This window comes from Vombatus ursinus, unplaced genomic scaffold (assembly GCF_900497805.2).
Source record: "Vombatus ursinus unplaced genomic scaffold, bare-nosed wombat genome assembly UNPS02012758.1, whole genome shotgun sequence".
Lineage (NCBI taxonomy): Eukaryota > Metazoa > Chordata > Mammalia > Diprotodontia > Vombatidae > Vombatus > Vombatus ursinus.
The window spans coordinates 479,792-498,998 of record NW_020952536.1 but is presented as its reverse complement, the minus strand read 5'-3'; the positions used below and the strand labels follow the sequence as shown (position 1 = coordinate 498,998).

Sequence of the window (19,207 nt, the reverse complement as noted above, 5' to 3'; positions counted from 1 at the left end):
TGAAGTGAGCCTGACTGTCTAGTCATGCCCCCAAGAGCAACCCTGAAGTTAGAAAGAAGAGCAGACTGAGGGAAGATCTAGCTTGAGGTTCTGTGGAGACATACAGGAGGAGATGTCCTACAAGCAGGGCCAGGACTGCTACATCTCCCCTCTGGCTTCCGGGGCAACCCTGAGGCTTGGGGTGTGGTTTTTCTCCACCACCATTGGCTTGAGCCCCCACAAACTGTTCCCCCCTTTGTTGTTAGGGGGCCAGTGATTAGCATCCCAGTTCCATTGAATAATTTAACATAGGCTTTTGCGTAGGGAATTTTTTTTACTTCAAAGATACAGTAAGAAGGAACTGTAAAATTGAAAATTGATTTTATTATTATGGTTTAGTTAAGTTAGATTTAATATTCCCCTCCTTTGTAAGTTTTACTCAGGTAACCTCAAGTCACCTGAGTCGTAATTCTTATCTTGTAACTTGTATCTCTATCCTTCACACACCACCCACATTGTGGGAAAAGATCAGGCTTAATCTAAATTGTTGTGGACTACTCCCATCTCTCAAGGCTGGGTTGTCTTATCTTTGCCTGGTGATCTTGGGGGTGGGGGGTTTATAAGTGGAGTTCTAAGAGATGGTTACCAAGACCAGAATAAGACTCATCTCTACAGCTTGAAATTTTGTCCCTGCATCTTGTTCTTTGGCATAAAATGCCTTGTCGTGCCTCAGCCTCACTCGGAGTCTCTGGCGTTCTTGAGATTGCCATTGACCCACTTTGTTAGTAGGTCCTCTGGGAACTCGATACGGCAGCCTGCCAATACCCCTGGGGCAGCCACTGCCCTCCACCACCTCAGTCTCTGGGAGAGGAGGCTCCAAACTTAGCTCAGTGCCTCCACAGCTCTGGGCCCACTAAGTTACTGTCCAGAGTGCTGGAGGAACTCTCCAACAGTTCATTCCCCCAAATCTCTCCTTGCTTCTGGGGGCATTGATGGGGTTGGTGGCCACATGTGGCCTGGATTGTGACTCCCATATCCTTAAGGCTTGCTGCTTCCAACTGGGTGGAAAACATTGTTCCGCAGACCTAGAACAGAAAAGAACAAAGAAAAAGGCCCAGAGGCCAAGGCTGGTGTCTTGGGGCCCTATGACCACCACACTTCCCCATGCTGTGAATAAAGCCAATGGAGGAGGTTGGCGCTTACTGGGACCGCCTTCTGGAGACGTCAGCATGTCTGAAAAAGGATCTGCCTGACCTGGTGGTGTGGTTAGCTGGTGGGAACCAGTCACGGAATGACCACGAATGGTCAGCTCCCTGGTCCCCGTAGAATGCCCTCATACATGTCTTCACTGTTCTGTCAGAAGGATCCTCATTTCTCAGGTTCTCCACACTGCATCAGCTGAGCAAGCTGAAGGTATCTGGACATATACATACCAGACCACCTTCATAGCAGTCAGAGACAGGGCATGGAGGGCTGGAGAGACAACTTTGGTGGTCAGAGTCCACAGACATTTACCAAATGTCAACTCTGTACCAAGCATTGTGCTTGGTCAAATGCACAGAGGTGATAACAGAAATCACAGGAATGACTGAGAAGGTAGATAATGTGGAGAGACTAGCTGCAAGAATGGACTCATTGGGAATCCCCTCAGGCAGGGGATTTGTGGCTAATGATGAGCCAGTCAAGAGGTGGAGTGCTCAGAGGGGCAGAAGAACTGTGGGAGAGGAGTATTAGAGAAGCCACGGGAAGACAGCTGCTCATTACTCTGTGCAAGGCCCCAGGTGACGGTATCTAGAAGAAGGGGGTGCTAACCATGTGTTCCAGTGCTGCAGAGCAGTCAACGAGAAGGACGAGGACCGAGGTCATAGATGATTTCAGAAAGAGCACTTTTGGTGGGCTGGGTAGAAGGCAGATTGTAAGGGCGCAGAGACAGGGGCCATCTCTAGTCTGTCTCCACTTGTGTGAACACCTCTCCTTTCCCCTGAGTGATAGGACCCTGCTTCCTGTTTCCTAGAAAGAAGGATTAGTTTTAGTGGTCCCTGGGAGCTGTTTGGCTCCTGCCTGCCTACTTGGCTTCCACGGCACCCAAGGGCACAGAAAGTCCTGTCCAAGTAGAGTCAGGGCCTTCTGAATCAGCAGGTTTCTGAAGTCACCATAGCCTGCCGTGATGACCAGATGCGTTTCCATATGGAGATGAGGGGGGCCGAGTCCAGAGAAGCCAATCTCCTTGTTGCCCATCCTTTCTGGGTTATGGCACAGGACACCTCCTTTGGTCACCTGTTCAATGGCTTGTAAGTGCCTCATTTAGTGCCACCATTGAACACGAACCACAGGGTGCTGGCATTAGGCTTCCCCCAGCACTCTGATAGAACATGAGCCCTGGGAGAGCAAGGAGCATTTGATTTTCATCCTTGAATCTCTAGTGGCTAGCACAATTCCTGGCACATTCTAGGGGCCTGCTAAATACCTAGTGATTGACGGTAAGGAAGGGGAGGCGGTGGAGTGCAGGTGACTCTTTTTAGCAGTCTGGCTATGGTGGTGGATGGGTTTTTAGGTTGAGGAAGACTTATACCTGTTCACAGGCCGAGGGACAGAAGCCAGGAGAGAGGGAGAGACTGAGGAGAACAAGGGCCTGGGGGAATCTAGAGGGATGGAGGACAGTTGTTTAGTTAGAGAGGTCAGTGTGAAAAAAGGAGAAGATGACATCGTGGAAGCATAGAACATCATGGCCTGGAATTTAGAACCCAGAATTTTAGGCTGGGAGAGTCCTTAGAATGTGGGATGTCACAACTGGGGGTGAAACTCAGCAGGTAGGAGGTTGATGCTGCTAGGGGCCTTAGAAGATCTTAAACCCTCAATCCTGGCATTCCGAGCCTCCCATAATCCAGCCTCCCTGTCCAAGCTTCTCTCTTCCCATTCCCTTCACAGTCCACCTCCAATCTCACCTGCCCATGAGCCTTTGCTCATACTCTCCATTATGCCTGGAATAGCCATTCCCCTTCCCCACACCTACTGAATGCCTTATCTTCTTTCAAGGCCCAGCTCAGGGGCCACCTTCTCCAAGAAACAATGGAAAAACTGCTGGCTTTGGAGTCAGATCCTGGTGCTTCCATTGAATCACTGTGTGACCTTGGAAGAATCATTTCATCTCTCTGGTCTGTTTCCTAATCAATAAGAGGAAGGGGCTGAGCTAGAAGACCTCCACGATCCCCTTAAAGCTTCTAGGCTCTTATGATGAGATGATGGTCTGCTACATGGCACAGCAGATAGAGCACCAGGCCTGGAGTCAGGAAGAAGTGAGTTCAAATCCAGACTCAGACACTTATGAGCTGTGTGACCCTGGGCTAGTCACTTCTCCCTGTTTGCCAAAGTTTCCTCATCTGTCAAATGGGGACACTGGAGAAGGAAATGCAAACCCCTTCAGTATCTCTGCCAAGAAAACCCCAAATGGGGTCATGAAGAGTTGTACAAGACTGAAATGACTGAACAACAACAAACGATGAGTTGGCTTCTTAGGTGCCATCCCACTCCAGGTGTAGGATTCTATCCAGGGAGATACAGGGGACCCGAGGCAGCCAGGTGGCAGAGTGGGCAGAACGTGGGACTTGGCCTTGGGAAGACCCATGCTGGAATCCTGCCACAGACAGTGGCTGTGTGACCCTAGGCAAGTCACTGCCTTGAGTCTCATTTGTAATGTGAAGGGGTCCTTTTGAACAACTACAAAGCGCTCTGTCAACCATAAAGTTTTAACGCTTTTGCTAGTAGAAAATGGCACTGAGAGTTTTGGGACTCCCATGTAATCGCTATTATTACTGTCATTAATGAACTTGACCATGGACGGAAGGAACCTTGGAGGCCAACCCTCTCCTTCTGCCCCAGGAGCACACTTTCTTGCATCCATATGCTATCCCCTCCCTTAGACTGGAAGCTTCTTGAGGCCAAGGTCCATGACCCACTTTCTTTGTATCCTTTGCATTCAGCAGGCATTCAATAAATGTTCTCTTCGCCTAACTGAGGGCCTGAGCTGCGATGACCCTTCAAGGCTCTCTAGTCCTTATTTTACAGAAGGGAAAACTGAGGCAGGGTGCAGCCTTTGATCAGGGATGCCCAGGGAATTAGTGGCAGAGCCAGGATTCGAACCAAGGTCTCCGGACACCCCGCACAGGGTTCCTTCCACTACAACACAGTGCCTTTGACAAACTGAGGGTCTACTCTATAACATAAGGAAGCTTGGCTCTCTCAGGAACTCAGATGTAGTTGGATTAAGTGATCTCTAAGCGTCCTTCCCGCTCTGACGTCAACTTCCGGGGAGAATTAGACACGCCCATGCCGAGGTCCCGCACCTGGCAAGGGGTAAGTAGGGATGAGAAGCGGGGTGAGAGCGCGCATTCTCAGTCCCTACCTATGACGTCATCGTACCGCTCCTAGAGCCCGGCCTCCTCTAGGCCCAGTGTCGGCACCGTTCCTAACTTCCCATTGGCAGAATGTGCTGCAGTCGGTCTGTCGCTAGGGCCAATGACGGCCAATGAAGTTTTGGAGATCGATGGGAGGGGGCGGGCCCATTTCGGTTGCTAGGATGCCAAGTTGCAGTAGCCCTCCCCTTCTCCCTCCGCCCCTCTACTGGAAGCGGGCCAGCTAGAGAGAAGGCCCCTTTCTCGTTTGGCCAATAGAGGAGAGGGGGCGGGTCTCCGTCTACCCAGGCCAATGGGCGTGCGGTGCCTCGTGTGGACTGGCCAATGGACATCCAGAAACCCCTGCAAAGTCGCCTGGGAAACCCCCCCTTCTCCTTTTGGCTCTGCCCCTCCCCCGCCACGCCCCATCCCACTCCCTTCCCTTCCCTTCCCTTCCCTCAGCTCGGCTAGGCTGCCGAAGCCTGACTGGAGCGGGACGGAGCCAAGATGGCGGCGGCCGACGGCGACGACTCGCTCTACCCTATCGCAGTGCTCATCGACGAGCTCCGTAACGAGGACGTCCAGGTCCGGGCCGGGGCCGGGGACCGGGGGGCTCGGGGCTGCGGGCTGCGCGGGCGGTCGGCTCGGCATTCTTGGCATCTGAGGGCTGCGGGGGGGAGGGAGAGGGAAAGCAGGCCAATCAGCGCCCGCGTCGCTTGTCTCGCGCCACCGTGGCCGGCTGAGACATCACCCCTGATTGGACATTGGTGTCGCTGGGGAGGGGGCGCCCGGCCCGGGGACCCCAGGCCAAGCGGGTCTGTCAGGGGGCGGGGGCGCGGGCACAGGGGCTGCCTCCGGCGCCTCCTGTTTGGTCGGCACTCTTGGTTCTCACGGCGCGCAGGGGGCCACCAGATTGGCCCGCGGCGAGCAAGGCGCGTCCTGATTCGCTCTGGGCCCTGACGAAAAGCGGGGGACGCCCGTGGGTGAATGCAGGGGAGCGGCCCCTGCAAGGGGCGGGGCTTAGCTCCGACGAGGTTCCTAATTGGTGGCTTGGGGATTAAATCCCCAGCTGGGGCCGGGCCTCTGGAGGGGGCTTAGGCCGTGGTGCTTTTTCGGGCCCCCTCATTTTTCCCTTTGGTTGCCCCCATCAATCCCTATTCAAGGCTATGACCCCCTGGGTAGAGAAAGTACCCTCTTGGGGGGTGGTGCTTAACGGGGACTCGAGCCAATCTCCGAAGAGAGCCCGCTCCCTGGGCAGCTTTCCATTGGCGGAGGGGACAGCCAGGTCGAGGCTAGGAGGCCTAGTTTGGGCTCCCAGCGTCTCCATGCCCTCCCTGGGCTCTGGGCCGGGTGGGACCCGGATAGGAGCATCTTGGGTCTGGGAATGAGGCAGTCAGAGTTCTCTTTTTAGCCTTGGCCCTGATTCACCACAGCATGACCTTGGGAAAGTCACGGCCCCTCTCTGGGTCTCAGTTTCCCCGTCTATACAATGGGGATAGATCTCTGATCCATAAAATAACCTTCCCTTAGGGTCCTACTGCTGAGGCTATGGGGCTGCGCCCCTCCCTCCCCCCAGCCCTCAGTGGGTGCTTATACCCTAGTGTAGGGATAAAACGAGACACATAACTAATGTACAATCATATGCTGTGTGGTACTTAAGAGGAAAGAAATGCCCAAGGGAGAAAGAAGTGTGGGGGTGGGGTGGTGGAAGGGGTCAGGGAAGGCTTCCTGAGGGAGGAGGTATTGACTTGATGGGTAGGAATTCAGCAGGTGGAGAAGAGCAAGGAGGTTATTCCAGGCATAGCTTGCAAAGGCATGGAGGTGGGAGAGTAGAGAGTATCTCCTGGGGATGGAGAGTGAACCATTTTTTCGAGGCATGACGGAACATAAAGGGAATAATATGAGGTAAACTAGAAGGGCAGTGTGGGACCTGGCTCAGGAGGGTCTTAAATAACCAGAAGAGTTTGCATCTTGTTCTTTGGGCTATAGGAAGGCACTGAAGACTTTTGAGCTCAGGAGTGCCATGGAATCTGTGCTTCAGTTAGGAAGATTAATCTGGTAGCTCATAAAGGATGGCTTGGAGTGGGGATCAGTGGGAGCAGAAAGACCTGTTAGGAGGGTCTTTGGATAGTTACTCCTTCCACTCCTTCGCCTTGCCTGCCCGGGCCACCAGTTCATCTCACAGAATATTAGAACGAGAAGCGACTTTAGAAAATACCCAGGCCAGCCCAAAGATTTACGTAAAGGGTCTTGTCCAAGGTCATGCCATTAGCTGGTAAGTGGTGGAATTGTAAGTGGAATCCAAGTCTTTAGACTCTAGTTTCCAGGACTGTTCACTAAAACTGAGCCATGAGGAGTTCCTTCACTTGGTTAGTAAACTTTCCTAGTTCTTCCACAGGCCAAGAGGATCTGGCTTAGGGTTTTTGGCCTCGTGTTGGAGGCATATAGTTGGTATAGTGAAATACAGTTTTGGAATTAGAGGTCTTTGGTCCAAATCCAAATTCTTATTTAATTTTACCCTTCTGACTTTGAACAAGTCACTCAGCATCCCTGTGTCTTGTTTCTTCTCTAAATTGAAGGATTTGGACTAGATGACCTCTAAAACACCGTCCCCTCCCCCCCTTCTTGTTTTAAATCCTGTGATCTCTTCAATTATTGCATCACTTAATAAATATTTACTTAGTGCCTACTGTGTGCTAGGTGTGCTAAGCTTGGTAGATACAAAAGGAGGCAAAAGACAATGCTTAAGGAGCTTATAATCTCTTGCCAGTTCCCTTACATACTTTCTCTGTCCCTGCAGGCTAGCCTGGATGACCATTCCCTCTGCCTGGAGTGGCCTCATTCCCTTCCCTTTACCATTCTAGATCCATTGAAATCCTCCCTGGGCTTTGGATTTTTTCAGGCCTAACTTCAGTGTCATCCTTTCTAAGAAGCCTGCTCTGGTCACGTTAGCTGGAAGTGATCTCTTCTTTCTCCAAAACCTCACTTGACCTTGTGCCTCTCTTTCTTAGGCATTTAAAGAGTTTATTTTCCATTATCATTGTTGGCTTTTTAATTTGCCACCTAGACAGCTCTATGAGATTAGAATCTAGGTCTTAATGGTCTAGAGAAGCAGCATGGTAGATGTGGTACTAGACTTGGGGTCAGGAAGATCTGCGCTCAGATCCTCCTTCGAATACTTAACTAGCTGTGTGATCCTGGGTAAGTCACTTAACTTCTGCGTACTTCAGTTTCCTCATCTTTAAAATAAGGTGTCGGGACTTGATGGTCTCTTAAGTCCCTTCCAGCTCTAAATCTGTGATCATTCAGTCAGTAGACATTTGTTAAATGCCTATTATGTGCCAGGCACTGAGCTAAGTGCTGGGAAGACCAAAGGAGGCAAAAGTCAAGTCCCTGCCCTCAAAGAGTTTACACTCTAATGGGGGAGACAACATCTAAGCAAATCTAGTACAGGATAACTAGGAAATAATTAACAGAGGGAAAGCATTACTCTTCCTAATTAATGCCTAGATTTTTTTCATGGCACTCCTGAGCTCAGAAGTCCTCAGTGACTTCCTACAGTCCAAAGACCAAGGTTCAAACTCTCCCACTTGTTATTTAAGGCCCTCCCAGTGAGACCATATCCTACCCTTCTAGCCTACCTCATATTACTCCTCTTTATGTACCCTTAGGCCTTGACCAAATCGGTCACCTCACCACCTTCTGTAGACAGCCTGTGCTCTCCCACCTCCATGCCTTTGCAGGTGATGCCTGGAATGATATCGTCTTAGGCTCCTCCATGGGCTCTTGCTTGATTTTGGTATCCAAGAACATTTGCTGAATTGAATTTGAAAGCTTCTTGTAAACCTTAAAGTTCTCCACCAGTGTCAGAGAGTATTGTTACCATGGTGCCAAGGTGGGGGTGGGGGGATCTTGGAAGGGAAATGGGCTGGAAGCCAGTTATTCATTTATTCAGTGGTTTCCCCATCTGCATGGTCAAGGGAGCGGATGGTTTGTGAAGGCCCTCCCAGCTCTGATCTGAGGTTGGTCTACGGGCCTTTCCTCTAGTCTTTTGTGGCTGAGCCCTATGCTCCTGAGACTGGTGAATAACAGTCTTGTCCTCAGACACTGTATGCCCATCTGGAGAGATGAGTCACTTGTGGGAGAGTTAATTCCCACTTGCCAAAGACTTCCTGGAAGTGATGGTCAGCAGGTAATAGCTTTCTTAACCTCCTCCCACGGGAAAGGATAAAACGTGGCTCATAGAGTGTCACTCACTGATGGAACACTGCTGTAATTATCAGCAGGGCCTCCTAACAGGTCTTCCTACTTGTGGTGTCTTCCCTTCTTGATTCTGGCCTTTATGGGCTACCAGATTAATTTTCCTAATGCATACAATTGTTTGTTCTGTTTTATGGTTAAGGAAACTGAGGCAACTGAATTGCCTCAAGCTACACAGAAATAATTCTAGAAGAGAGGTCTTAAAGGGGCCTTAGAACTAGTCTGGATGGCTTTTCTACCCCCTTTCTCCCCATGTTCTCCTGTTCTCTCAGTCTCTTTCCCATGTTACGGGTTGAAATAAGCGCCTTCCCTTCCCCCCTCCCCCAATTCTCCCTCCGCTCTCATCAGGAGTTACCTTGGTCAGCAGACCATTAAGGGAGTCTGTTGTTCAGGTCACCACAGTGCAGTGGACAGCATGGACAGCATATGTCTAGGAGGGGAATGGAGACATGTATATGATGAAAGCAAACATTTTGGTAGCTCTGTTTTGTATCCGTGATCTCATTTGACCTTCTTGACAGTTCTTTGGGTATTTTAATGTTAATAAAGTACTTTTCCTGCTGTAGCCCCGTGACCGAGATAGACCAAGTATTATTGTGGCCATTTTACAGAAAAGGAAACTGAGGCTCAGAGAGGAATTGACTCTCCCAGGGTCACAGAGCTAGGAAATTTTGTAGTCTGGACTTGAAGTGGGACTTTCCTCTGAATAATTGATACGAAGCCGTGTATGTCATTTGGGTGGTTCAGAACAACCACAAACATTTATTAAGTACCTACTCTGTGCAAGAAACTATGCTCAGCCCCAAGAATTAAGGTCTGTAGGACCTGTGAGGAAGGAGGGAGAGAGCTCAGCATGTCATGGAATTCAAGCTTCTCTTCCTGGTGGTGCTTGAGCAGGGCCTTGAAGACTGGCTTGGATTTCAGTGGTTGGAGAGGTAGGGGAAGTTGGACCAGTGACAGAAATGGGATAGGAGTGACTTCAGGGCATTTCATAGGGCAGACCAATGTGGGAGCAGGGGGAGCAAAAGCTAGAGGTAGAACCCCAGGAGGACTCAGCCAGGAGTGCCCCGAGAACATGGAACCTCAGAGCTGGGAGGGCCTGAGAACACGGAATCTCAGAACCAGGAGGGGCTTGAGAACATGGAACTTCAAAGCTGGGAGGGGCCTGAAAACATGGAACCTCAGAGCTGGGAGGGGCCTGAGAACATGGAACCTCAGAGCTGGGATGGTCCATAGAATATGCAGTGTCAGAGCTGGGAGGGCCCATAGGACACAGAGCCTCAGAGCTGGGAGAGCCCATAGAATATGGGATGTCAGAGCTGGGAGGGCCTTTTAACCATAGAACATGGGAATGCTCAGAACCCTAGTCCCCTGATGCCAGCCTTGTACTCTTTGCACAGGTTGCCTCTGGGGCCAGATTGTGGATCCTTCTGTCTTTCTCCTGATAAATGTTTGTTGCCTGAACCCTCCTCCATTCCCCCAAGCACCCTTTGCAGACAAAGCAGAGTGGTGGGAACAGGCCAGATTGCTGAAAGCCCTTGGTCATTAACTTCTACTTTCTTCTCTAGCTCCGGCTCAACAGTATCAAGAAGCTGTCCACCATTGCCCTGGCCCTTGGTGTGGAGAGGACCCGGAGTGAGCTTCTTCCGTTCCTTACAGGTAGGGGATCCTGCCCAGAAAGCTGTGGCCTCGTGGGAGTGGGGTGCTGAGGAAAGGAGTCCGCTGGTAGCTGGTGATGTGGCTGTTTGGGCAGGGAGTGGCTGGGGGATCCTTCTGGGTGCCAAGGGGATGGCCTCTTTTAGGTGGGACTGTGGACCTCCACTAGACGAGGCAGGAGGTCAGTGAAGTGCCAAAGACAAGTGTATCTGACTTTCTGCAAGCTCTTTGACCGTCTCCAGGTTTGCTTTTGGTTACCAAGGAGACGGGGGATGGTGTGGGTTGGGAGGGCTTGACTGACTGAGCCAGAAGACTGTTTGGCTAGTGATGGCTTGATGTCAGCATGGAAGGAGCTCAGGTGGCAGGCCTGGGGCCCTGTTCTGGGCACCAGCATCATGAGAGACTTGGGTGAAGTCATTTGTGGATGGCCTTGTAACTGGTGAGGAATAACTGACATAGTGGGTGGCCAGATTAGAATCTCCTCAGATTTCTAGATCTAACAAGATGCCATTTAATAGGGAGGAATTGGAAACCTTACCCTTTGGGTTCTGTTTCCCAAGCACAGAATGGGCTAGAAATGGTGGGACAGCAATTCCTGCAAGGCAGACCTGGCCTGCAAGCTCACTGTCAGCCGGTGACTTGCCAGGAGATCTTCAGCGTCAGCACTGCACAGGCGTCTTCTTGGTTTAATCTGGATGGGTGCTCTTTCACACCTTAGAAAAACCATCTTGGAGCGGCTGTGTGTGAAGCTTGTATCATCCCTTGGCGGCCACTGTTGGGCCAGTGTGCATCTCGCCACTCGGCTGTCTTGGGCGTGAAGAGAGCCCGGGGTCCCTTGCTGGTGTTATCCCTTAGGCCTTTATAGGTCAGTAGGACCTGTCAGCACTTGACCTCTGCCAGAAGAACCCTGGAGAGTAGTCACCTCTGTGCCCTCAGAGGCATTTGAGGAGGACATTAATAAAAGGAATGTATTCTTCACTTGTACAAATAGAAATGTAGGATCCACACAGCAGCCAGGTGGCACAGTGGATAGAATACCAGGCCTGGAGTCAGGAAGATCTGAGTTCAAATCCAGCCCTAAACATTTACTGGCTGTGTGACCTTGGACAAGTCACTTCATGCTGTTTGCCTCAGTTTCCTCATCTGTAAAATGACCTGGAGAAGGAAATTGCAAAGCACTCCAGTATCTCTGCCAAGAAAACCTCCATGGGGTTGGGAAGAGTCGGAAGCAGCTGAAACAGCTCAACAGCAATAACAAAATCCATGTGAGGGAGGGGGTCCCCCTTTCTTCTTTTCTGGTCAGACCCCATTTAGATGGTCGGTTCGGATCAGGACCTGCACTTTAGGGAGGACATTGACAAGCCAGAGTAGGTCCACAAAGGCCAAGAGGTGTGGAGATCAGGCCAAATGGAGAACAGTTGAAGGAACTGTGAATTTTTAGTCTAGAGAAGAAACGTGAGGGAGTGGGATTGGGGAACATTGTTACTGCCATTAAATATCTGACGGCTCTCTGGGGAGGAGGAAATAGGTTTATTCTGCATAGACTGGCCTTGGGAAGAGGAAAGTGCTGTCAGATTGTTGAGAGGAGAGGGCCCTGCCTGCCAGGATGGTCCAGCAGGCTTCCTGAGGCCTTGGAAGACAGACTCTGGGGTGGGGAGGGTGTTCACTTGGAGGCAGTTGCTGGAACAGAGATGGGGAGAATTGTGGGGAGTGTTTGGCCTGGTAGGGGTAGATTGAGGAAAGTTGTAGCAGTGGGGAAAGCTGGACTCCCCCGCCTGGGCTGCCTCTGCTGCCCCGCTGGAGTCAGGCCGTGAGCCCTTTGTAACAGCTCACGTTTCTGCAGGGCTTTCCCCTGTGCAGTGACCCTTTTGGACACCAGTTTTCTGACTCTGAGTCTGGCCTTGTTTCCACTTCGTTGTTCTGGCCTCTTTTGGTGCTAGGGAACCCCTGGAAGCTCTTTGCCAGGTGAGGGATGCGACGGGAATTGAGAGTCATGGAAGACAAGTTGGACAGTCTGTGAGGGGTCACACGGCCCAACCACGTCTCAGGCCAGCTCTTCCGGGCTGGGAGCACTCTTCACGTCTGTGTGGGGGGGATTCTTGAAGATTTGTCTTGCTGAGATCCTTTTAACCGGGACGTTCTGTGATTCAGTGGGATTCCTTTGCTTCAGGACCTTGTCACAGGGAGCGTACCTCTTTGCGAGGCCGTCTTTTCCAGGTGTTAGTGGTTAGAAAGTTTTTCACGTTGTGCTGTCTCTGTGAGCCATGTCTAAGCGGTGTCCTCAGGGGCTCAGTTTGAGTCGGTAAATGTTTATTAATTGCCAGAGGTTGATGTGCCCTCGTGCTGCTGGGGCCAGAGGGACCTGCTGGGCTGCCTGAACTCAAGTCATGAAGCCTGGGGGTTGGTGGCCCTTCTGCTGAACCTGGAAAACTGGGAAGGGAGGGCAGCCTGTCTGGGCAAAAGTAAGTGTGTGGTGGGGGGCCAGCGCGAGGCTTAGCCTCCAGCCACGCGGGGAAGCAGATTTCAGCTTAGAGAAGGAAGCGTGCCTTCATATGTGCAGTTCGCCAGGGGTGGAGCGGCCTCTTTGCAAAGGGATTACGTTCCTCATCCCTGGAGGTCTTCAGATAGAAGCTGGATGGCCACTTGTCACAGCTGGAGTGGAGGAGATTGCTGCTGGAGGTTGGCATGTGTGCTTGAGTCGGCCTCTTCTGATTCTCCTCTCTGATTATATATTCTGTAGCACTTCTGGGCTCGAAAGCCTTTTAGAGAGTGTCTCCTTAAAGATGGGGGGCTTCTGAGGCTGGAGGGCAGACACAGGACCTGGAGCTCAGGTGAAAGGTCAGGGCTGTGGAGGTGGGTGAAGGAGTCGGTTCCATAGAGGCAATCGTTGCAATTGCCCAGAGAATGATCTAGAGAGGACGTAGACCATGGCAGAGGGCTAAGGGCTGGCCACTGGGAGATCCACTTCAGGTGTAGACGGAAGGCCTGTTCAGAGAGGATGGAGGAGACCCGGATGGTGTAGACGAGTAGAGGAGGCTAACTGAGGGAAGGGGCAAGGAGACAGTGGCAAATGCCTCCAGTTGAGGAGGACGAGGGTTGAGAAAAGGCCTTTGGATATGACGATGAGGAAGTCAAGAGGTCACACTGGAATTTTAGGACTCAGGTATGTAGATCCCAGGTTCCTAGACTGTTGAACTTGGAATGTCAGAGCCAGCAGCTTGGAGATCATTTATGCAGTGTCTGCAGAGCTGTTGGGGGGCTGGGCTGAGAAGAGAAGAGGTAGATGGGAAGTCCAAGGCCCGATAGCTTGAGGGGGCGGGAGGGTCAGAGAACCCCCACCCCTGGGGTCCGTGGGGGTCCGGAGCGAGGAGGGAGGATGATGCGCTTGACTCTGCCCCACAGACACTATCTACGATGAAGATGAAGTGCTCCTGGCGTTGGCTGAGCAGCTGGGGACTTTCACCACCTTGGTGGGTGGGCCCGAGTACGTCCACTGCCTGCTGGTGAGTCTGGGCCGGGCTCGGCGTCCTTACCCTCTGCCTGTGGTGGCCAGTTCAGCAGATACTTAGCAGGCACCCGTTTGTGGCCCTGTCATCAGGGATCCCCTGGGGATACCAGGTGAGGGAGGACACCATCCCCACCCTCATGGAGCTTACAGTCTAATGGGGTTTGATGGGAGAGGAGAGCAGGAGACTGACCTGGACACAGTGAAGGGGATGTGAAACTCTGGGGCGAGTGTGGCTCCAGGCCTGGAAGGCCCGGCCAGACCGGAGGAAGGAAACCGAGGCTTGTGGTTCTCTGCCTCCACGCCAGAGGTCTCTCTCTGTGCTGTACCATGCTGAGTTGGCTGGGGATGCCGGGGAGCCATGCAGTGAGACCCCTTTCCTGGTGCGGGTGGAGTCACGATCCCAGCCCCAAACCCTCTCTCTGGGGGGCATCAGAGGCGGAGAAGACCCTGTGCCCTGCTGGAGAATCTCCTGGAGGCTCCTTGGAGCCCCCTTGGCCCTGGCCTTTCATATTAGAGATCACCAGAGGCCCGCTTCACACATGGAGCATGTGCCTCCTGCAGACCAGGTTGAGTAGGGAATGTGAGCTATTATCCACATTTTACAGATGAGGAGACAGACCCAGAGGGTGAAGTGAGCTGGCCAGAAGACAGATACCTGGAATACAGTTAGAGTGTAGCTCCAGTGTGAGTGTAAGCTCTATGAGGGCAGGGACGGTGCCACTTTAGCTCCATATCACCTGACGCCCGGAATACAGGAGGTGCTTAATAAGTGTTTGCGGAACTTGTTGTTGAGTCAGATTTGAGAACAGAATGTAGGGACCGTTTACTGAGTCCATCACCTTACAGGTGAGAAATTGAGGCCTAGAGAAGGGGAAGGGACTGGCCGTGCTGGGAAGGCCACACTTTGAGGCAAGGGCAGAGGTCACCTAGATCTGAGTTTCTAAACCTGGGGTATGTCAGTATCCCTTGGGGGTCTGTGGCTAGATTTTAAGGAGTTCGTGCACTTGACTGGAATATGATCACACCTTAATTTTCATTAACTTCTACCTGAAATTCAGCATTTCCTTTAATTATTGAAAAATATTGGGGGGTAGCTAGGTGGCGAGGTGGGTAGAACACCAACCCTGGAGTCAGGAGGACCTGAGTTCAAGTCTGGCTTCAGACACATAATACTTCCCAGCTGTGTGACTCTGGGCAAGTCACCTAACCCCAATTGCCTCACTAAAAAAAAGAAAAAAAAAAAAAATATTGTTGGGGGGGATGATAGACTTCACCAGGCTGTGAGAGGAGTCTGTGACACAAAGAAGGATGAGATCCCTGATCTAGAGATATTCCATAATTTTCCAGAGGAGTAAATGGAGGCCTTGAGCTGGGTTGGGCTTGCCCCTCATGCAGGGAGCAGCAGTACAGATGAGCCTAGAACCCGGATCTTTCGCCTGCCAGTCCAGTGTCCTCTGCTCCTTATGTGTGAGGCTGTAGGTTCTGAGCTGGAAGGGACGTTAGAAATCGTTTAGCCCAACCCTTCATATGGCAGGTGAGGGAACTGAACCCATAGAGAAGGGACTTGCTCAGTCACCCAGGTCATAAATACGAGAGCCAGAGCCTGCCTCTTGTCCTGCACTGTGCCGACCAGCCCCTGCACTGGTGGAGCTCACAGCCTGGGGGGTGGGGGGGATGTAAGTGCCCGGGGTGGGAGGCAGAATGTGGTGAGGGCCTTAACTGAGCCGTGCGTATCTAGGGGAAGGAGAGCTCCCGTTCACCTGGGAGAGCACAAGTGGGGAAGAGGAGATTGGACCAGTGGAGATTTCCTGGGGGCTGCAGGGTTTGAGCCAAGCATTGAGGGTTGTTAGAGGAGGGTTTCAGTAGCGGGAAGGATGGAGGAGCTAACGTGACCCTGCCATCCCTTGCCACAGCCCCCCCTGGAGTCCCTGGCCACAGTAGAAGAGACGGTTGTTCGGGACAAGGCGGTGGATTCCCTCCGGATCATCTCCCATGAGCACTCGCCCTCGGACCTGGAGGCCCACTTTGTGCCCCTCGTGAAGCGGCTGGCGGGCGGTGACTGGTTCACCTCCCGCACCTCAGCTTGTGGGCTCTTCTCCGTCTGCTACCCCCGGGTCTCCAGCGCTGTCAAGGCAGAGCTTCGGCAGTGAGTGTGACTTTCCTTTGCACGCTCTGGGTTCAGCCCTCCTATCAGCTCTCCCCAGAGCTCATTTTTTCCTTAACCCTGACATTCTCGTCGTTCTCCCAGTCCCAGCCTCTCCCCTTAATCCTAACCCCTGCTGTCCCAGGCCTCAGATAATTCACCTTTCTCTGTGGCTGTGCTCACAGCAACCCTTTGAGGTAGGGCGTGCAAACATTATTATTTTGTTTACTGATGAGGAAACCAAGGTGTTGTCACAAGTGTCCACAGTGTCTGCTTCACCAGGCCAGCCTGTCTCACACTTTGCATGGTGCCGGGCGCATAGGAGGGAACCATTGGACAGATGCTTGTTTCTGTCCATCCTTCCAGGCCCCAGACAGCTGATTATCTTAGACTATTTCCTGCCTAGTTTGCACTTTGGTCCTTCTGTAGCCTTTGAATCAGACTCCAGAGAGGGAATGGCCCTTAGAAATGACTTAGACCAGCCACCTCATTTTATCCACTTGGCTGAGCTGTGGCAGAATTGGGCCTTGCCGCCAGGTCTCTCGACTCCTGGTCTGGCCCTTTCTCGGCTGGCCAGGCGTGTCTCACGTGGACATAAGTGTACGTGTTTTACTGTCAGTGTATTAGAGTGTTGATGAGGTGCTTTGAACCCCTTTCACGTGGGATGGGTGGTAGGCAAGGGCCGCCTGACGTGAGCTTTGACTTACTCTATCCCCACCCAGTCTCAGATCTGTAACCCTGAAACAGCACCAAGGAGAGTTCCCTCAGGCACTGGAGACAGATGCTTCTGTGCTTTTGTCTGGCTGGAAGTCGGCTCTGACTTTGGCAGCCACTGATTGGTGCTGGCCTACTGTGTGAAGAGTGCCTCTCCATGCTTAGTGCTGGGGATCACAGCCTCTAGCAGTTCAGTCAGAGGTGCTTGTCTGTATTCTTCTTAAGGTCTGGACCTAAAGACAGCCCCGAGATGGTTGGTAAATTCTTAAGAGACGGCACGTTGTAAATACGGGCTTAAGTGAGGGGAGCTCTGAGATGAGTCATAAATGAATGCTTAAATTCTAAAAAGAAGCTCAGTGAAGAAATGCAGAACTGGCTGACAAGCTGTAAAAATGGCATTTGTGGGAAAACCTGCCATCAGCCCATCAAACGAGCATTGATTATTTACCATGTGGCAGACACTGCTGGGCACGAGGCCTTCCAGTAGAAAGGATCTCATCATTCCCGCTCAGGCAAGGAGCTTACACAGATGAGTCAGTCCTTGCCCCCAGAGCTTCCATTCTACCAGGGAACGCCACACGTACCTGGGCTTATGGGCCAAGCAGATGCAAGGTAGCCTCGGAGGGGAATGGACACGAGGACCCGAGGCAAACACCAACTGGGGCAGAAAACAAATGTTCACATTTAAGCACCCTTAGGTGGGAAGGGATATTTTTGAGGTAGGGATATTTGCTTTCTAGTAATTCTGATTTGCAAATGCCAGCTTTCTTAAACTGACCAGAGTTGTCTAGTTTTGGAGTCCTTTGGGGGATGGGCTGCCATCCTCAGCTTCTTTCTATATGTTCCTCACAGGTACTTCCGGAACTTGTGCTCCGATGACACCCCTATGGTCCGACGAGCTGCTGCCTCCAAGCTGGGAGAGTTTGCCAAGGTTCTTGAGCTGGACAATGTCAAAAGCGAAATCATACCCATGTTCTCCAACCTGGCCTCTGACGAGCAGGTGAGGAGCCTTTGACCCCGTGCCCCGTCCACAGAGCTGCGTCTGTGGGGGCGGCCTGGGGGAGGGGGAGGTAGAGGCTCGGGGTTTATGGCAACATCATTCTTTCTCTTACCCAGACTCAGGAGTGGGATTTCCCAAAGGAGGGAGAGGGTGCCGGCTTGGTTAGGGTTGGCAGGAGGGTGGGGATCAGACCTCCTTGCCAGAGCCTTGCTCGGGACAGGGATGACACAGAAGGCGTCCCGGTGTGGTGGAAAACTTTCAGAGGGAAGGAGGCAAAACTCAGCTGCCAGGGTGGGAAGCAGCTGAAAATGTCATCAGAAAATGATAGATAACCCTAATTTGTGGTTTTCTAAGTCAGTCTGACCTGAAAGGATCTGTTTCATTTGAGTTTGGCACACTGATGTAGACCTCTTCCTCTGCTATTTTATAGATGAGGAAACTGAAGACCTAGGGGGCAAATGACATGGCCAGGGACACACAGTGAGGCAGGCGCAGAGCCTGACTGTTTGGTAGAGTGAATGAGTCCTCCAGTGAAACCGGCCCTTTCTCCTTCCCCTCCCTCATCATTTACCCATGTCATAGGAGGAGTGGTTGAATGGAACTCATGGTGTTTGAAGACTTCGGAAGGATGTGAGGCTTATGTGTGACTAATTGTCATGAAGAAGAGGGCTTACGTTGTTCTGTTTGCATTCAGAGGTCACGTTCAGGATCAGCCAGGGCAGGTTTCAGGGACACAGATAGACTTTGACTTCCTCCAAAGAAGTTTTCGTTCTGGTGCCATGAGTTGGCTTGTGAAGTGATTAGGAGGTTACTGGTGATCTTGGTATCGTCATTCTGATAGTGTTGGAAGGACCTCGCAAACATAGAGTGCAGAACGTTGGGGTCAGAAGAAACTGGGAAGAATGAAGAAGCCAGGATTAAACTGAGATTGGGTAACTGGATAACATCAGGGGTATTATAGAGGGGACTCCTGAGTGAGGGGGCCTCCGCCATCCGCCCAGCTCAGCTTCCCAGACTCTGTAATTGAGGCACCCTGTGGCCGGTAACCTTCCCTGGGCGCTCCCTCCTCTCTTTCCTCAGGACTCAGTGCGGCTATTGGCAGTGGAGGCCTGTGTCAATATTGCCCAGCTGCTGCCCCAGGAGGACCTGGAGGCCCTGGTCATGCCCACGCTACGCCAAGCAGCTGAGGACAAGTCCTGGCGAGTTCGCTATATGGTGGCTGACAAGTTCACAGAGGTAGGTTGGGGTCCCTTGGACAGGAGCTTCTTTTCCTGTTTGGGTATTGATAGTTTGCTCTGGGGCCAGCCCCCAGCACGTTGGTGATTTGCAGAAGGTGACATAGGACACATCCGAGATCTTCGACTTTCCAGAGCTAAAGAATTGAGCTCAGTCCGTCCTGGAGAACCCGGCCAGCCCTTGGTTGGAGGGATTTCCCACACGACTGTTGTCCGTTACTGTTCCCCAGCTCTTGACTCAGCCTATACCTTTAGCTCCCAGTTAGGCCATGTGCTGCCCTTCCAAGTCTCCTGCCTTTTGGGATCTGTTAGGGCTTTGGC

At 52.0% G+C, this 19,207-nt stretch overlaps 1 protein-coding gene across 1 annotated transcript in view; it reads left to right on the top strand.

Moving 5' to 3' along the window:
* Nucleotides 1-4,812: 4,812 nt before the first annotated feature.
* Nucleotides 4,813-19,207, top strand: part of PPP2R1A (protein phosphatase 2 scaffold subunit Aalpha) — a 35,878-nt gene continuing 21,483 nt past the window's right edge. The window contains exons 1-6 of the mRNA XM_027858171.1: nt 4,813-4,955; nt 10,199-10,289; nt 13,689-13,789; nt 15,708-15,940; nt 17,504-17,651; nt 18,732-18,887. Coding sequence (XP_027713972.1) covers nt 4,878-4,955; nt 10,199-10,289; nt 13,689-13,789; nt 15,708-15,940; nt 17,504-17,651; nt 18,732-18,887 — 807 coding nt within the window. The 5' untranslated portion in view covers nt 4,813-4,877. The remainder of the gene's footprint in view (nt 4,956-10,198; nt 10,290-13,688; nt 13,790-15,707; nt 15,941-17,503; nt 17,652-18,731; nt 18,888-19,207) is intronic.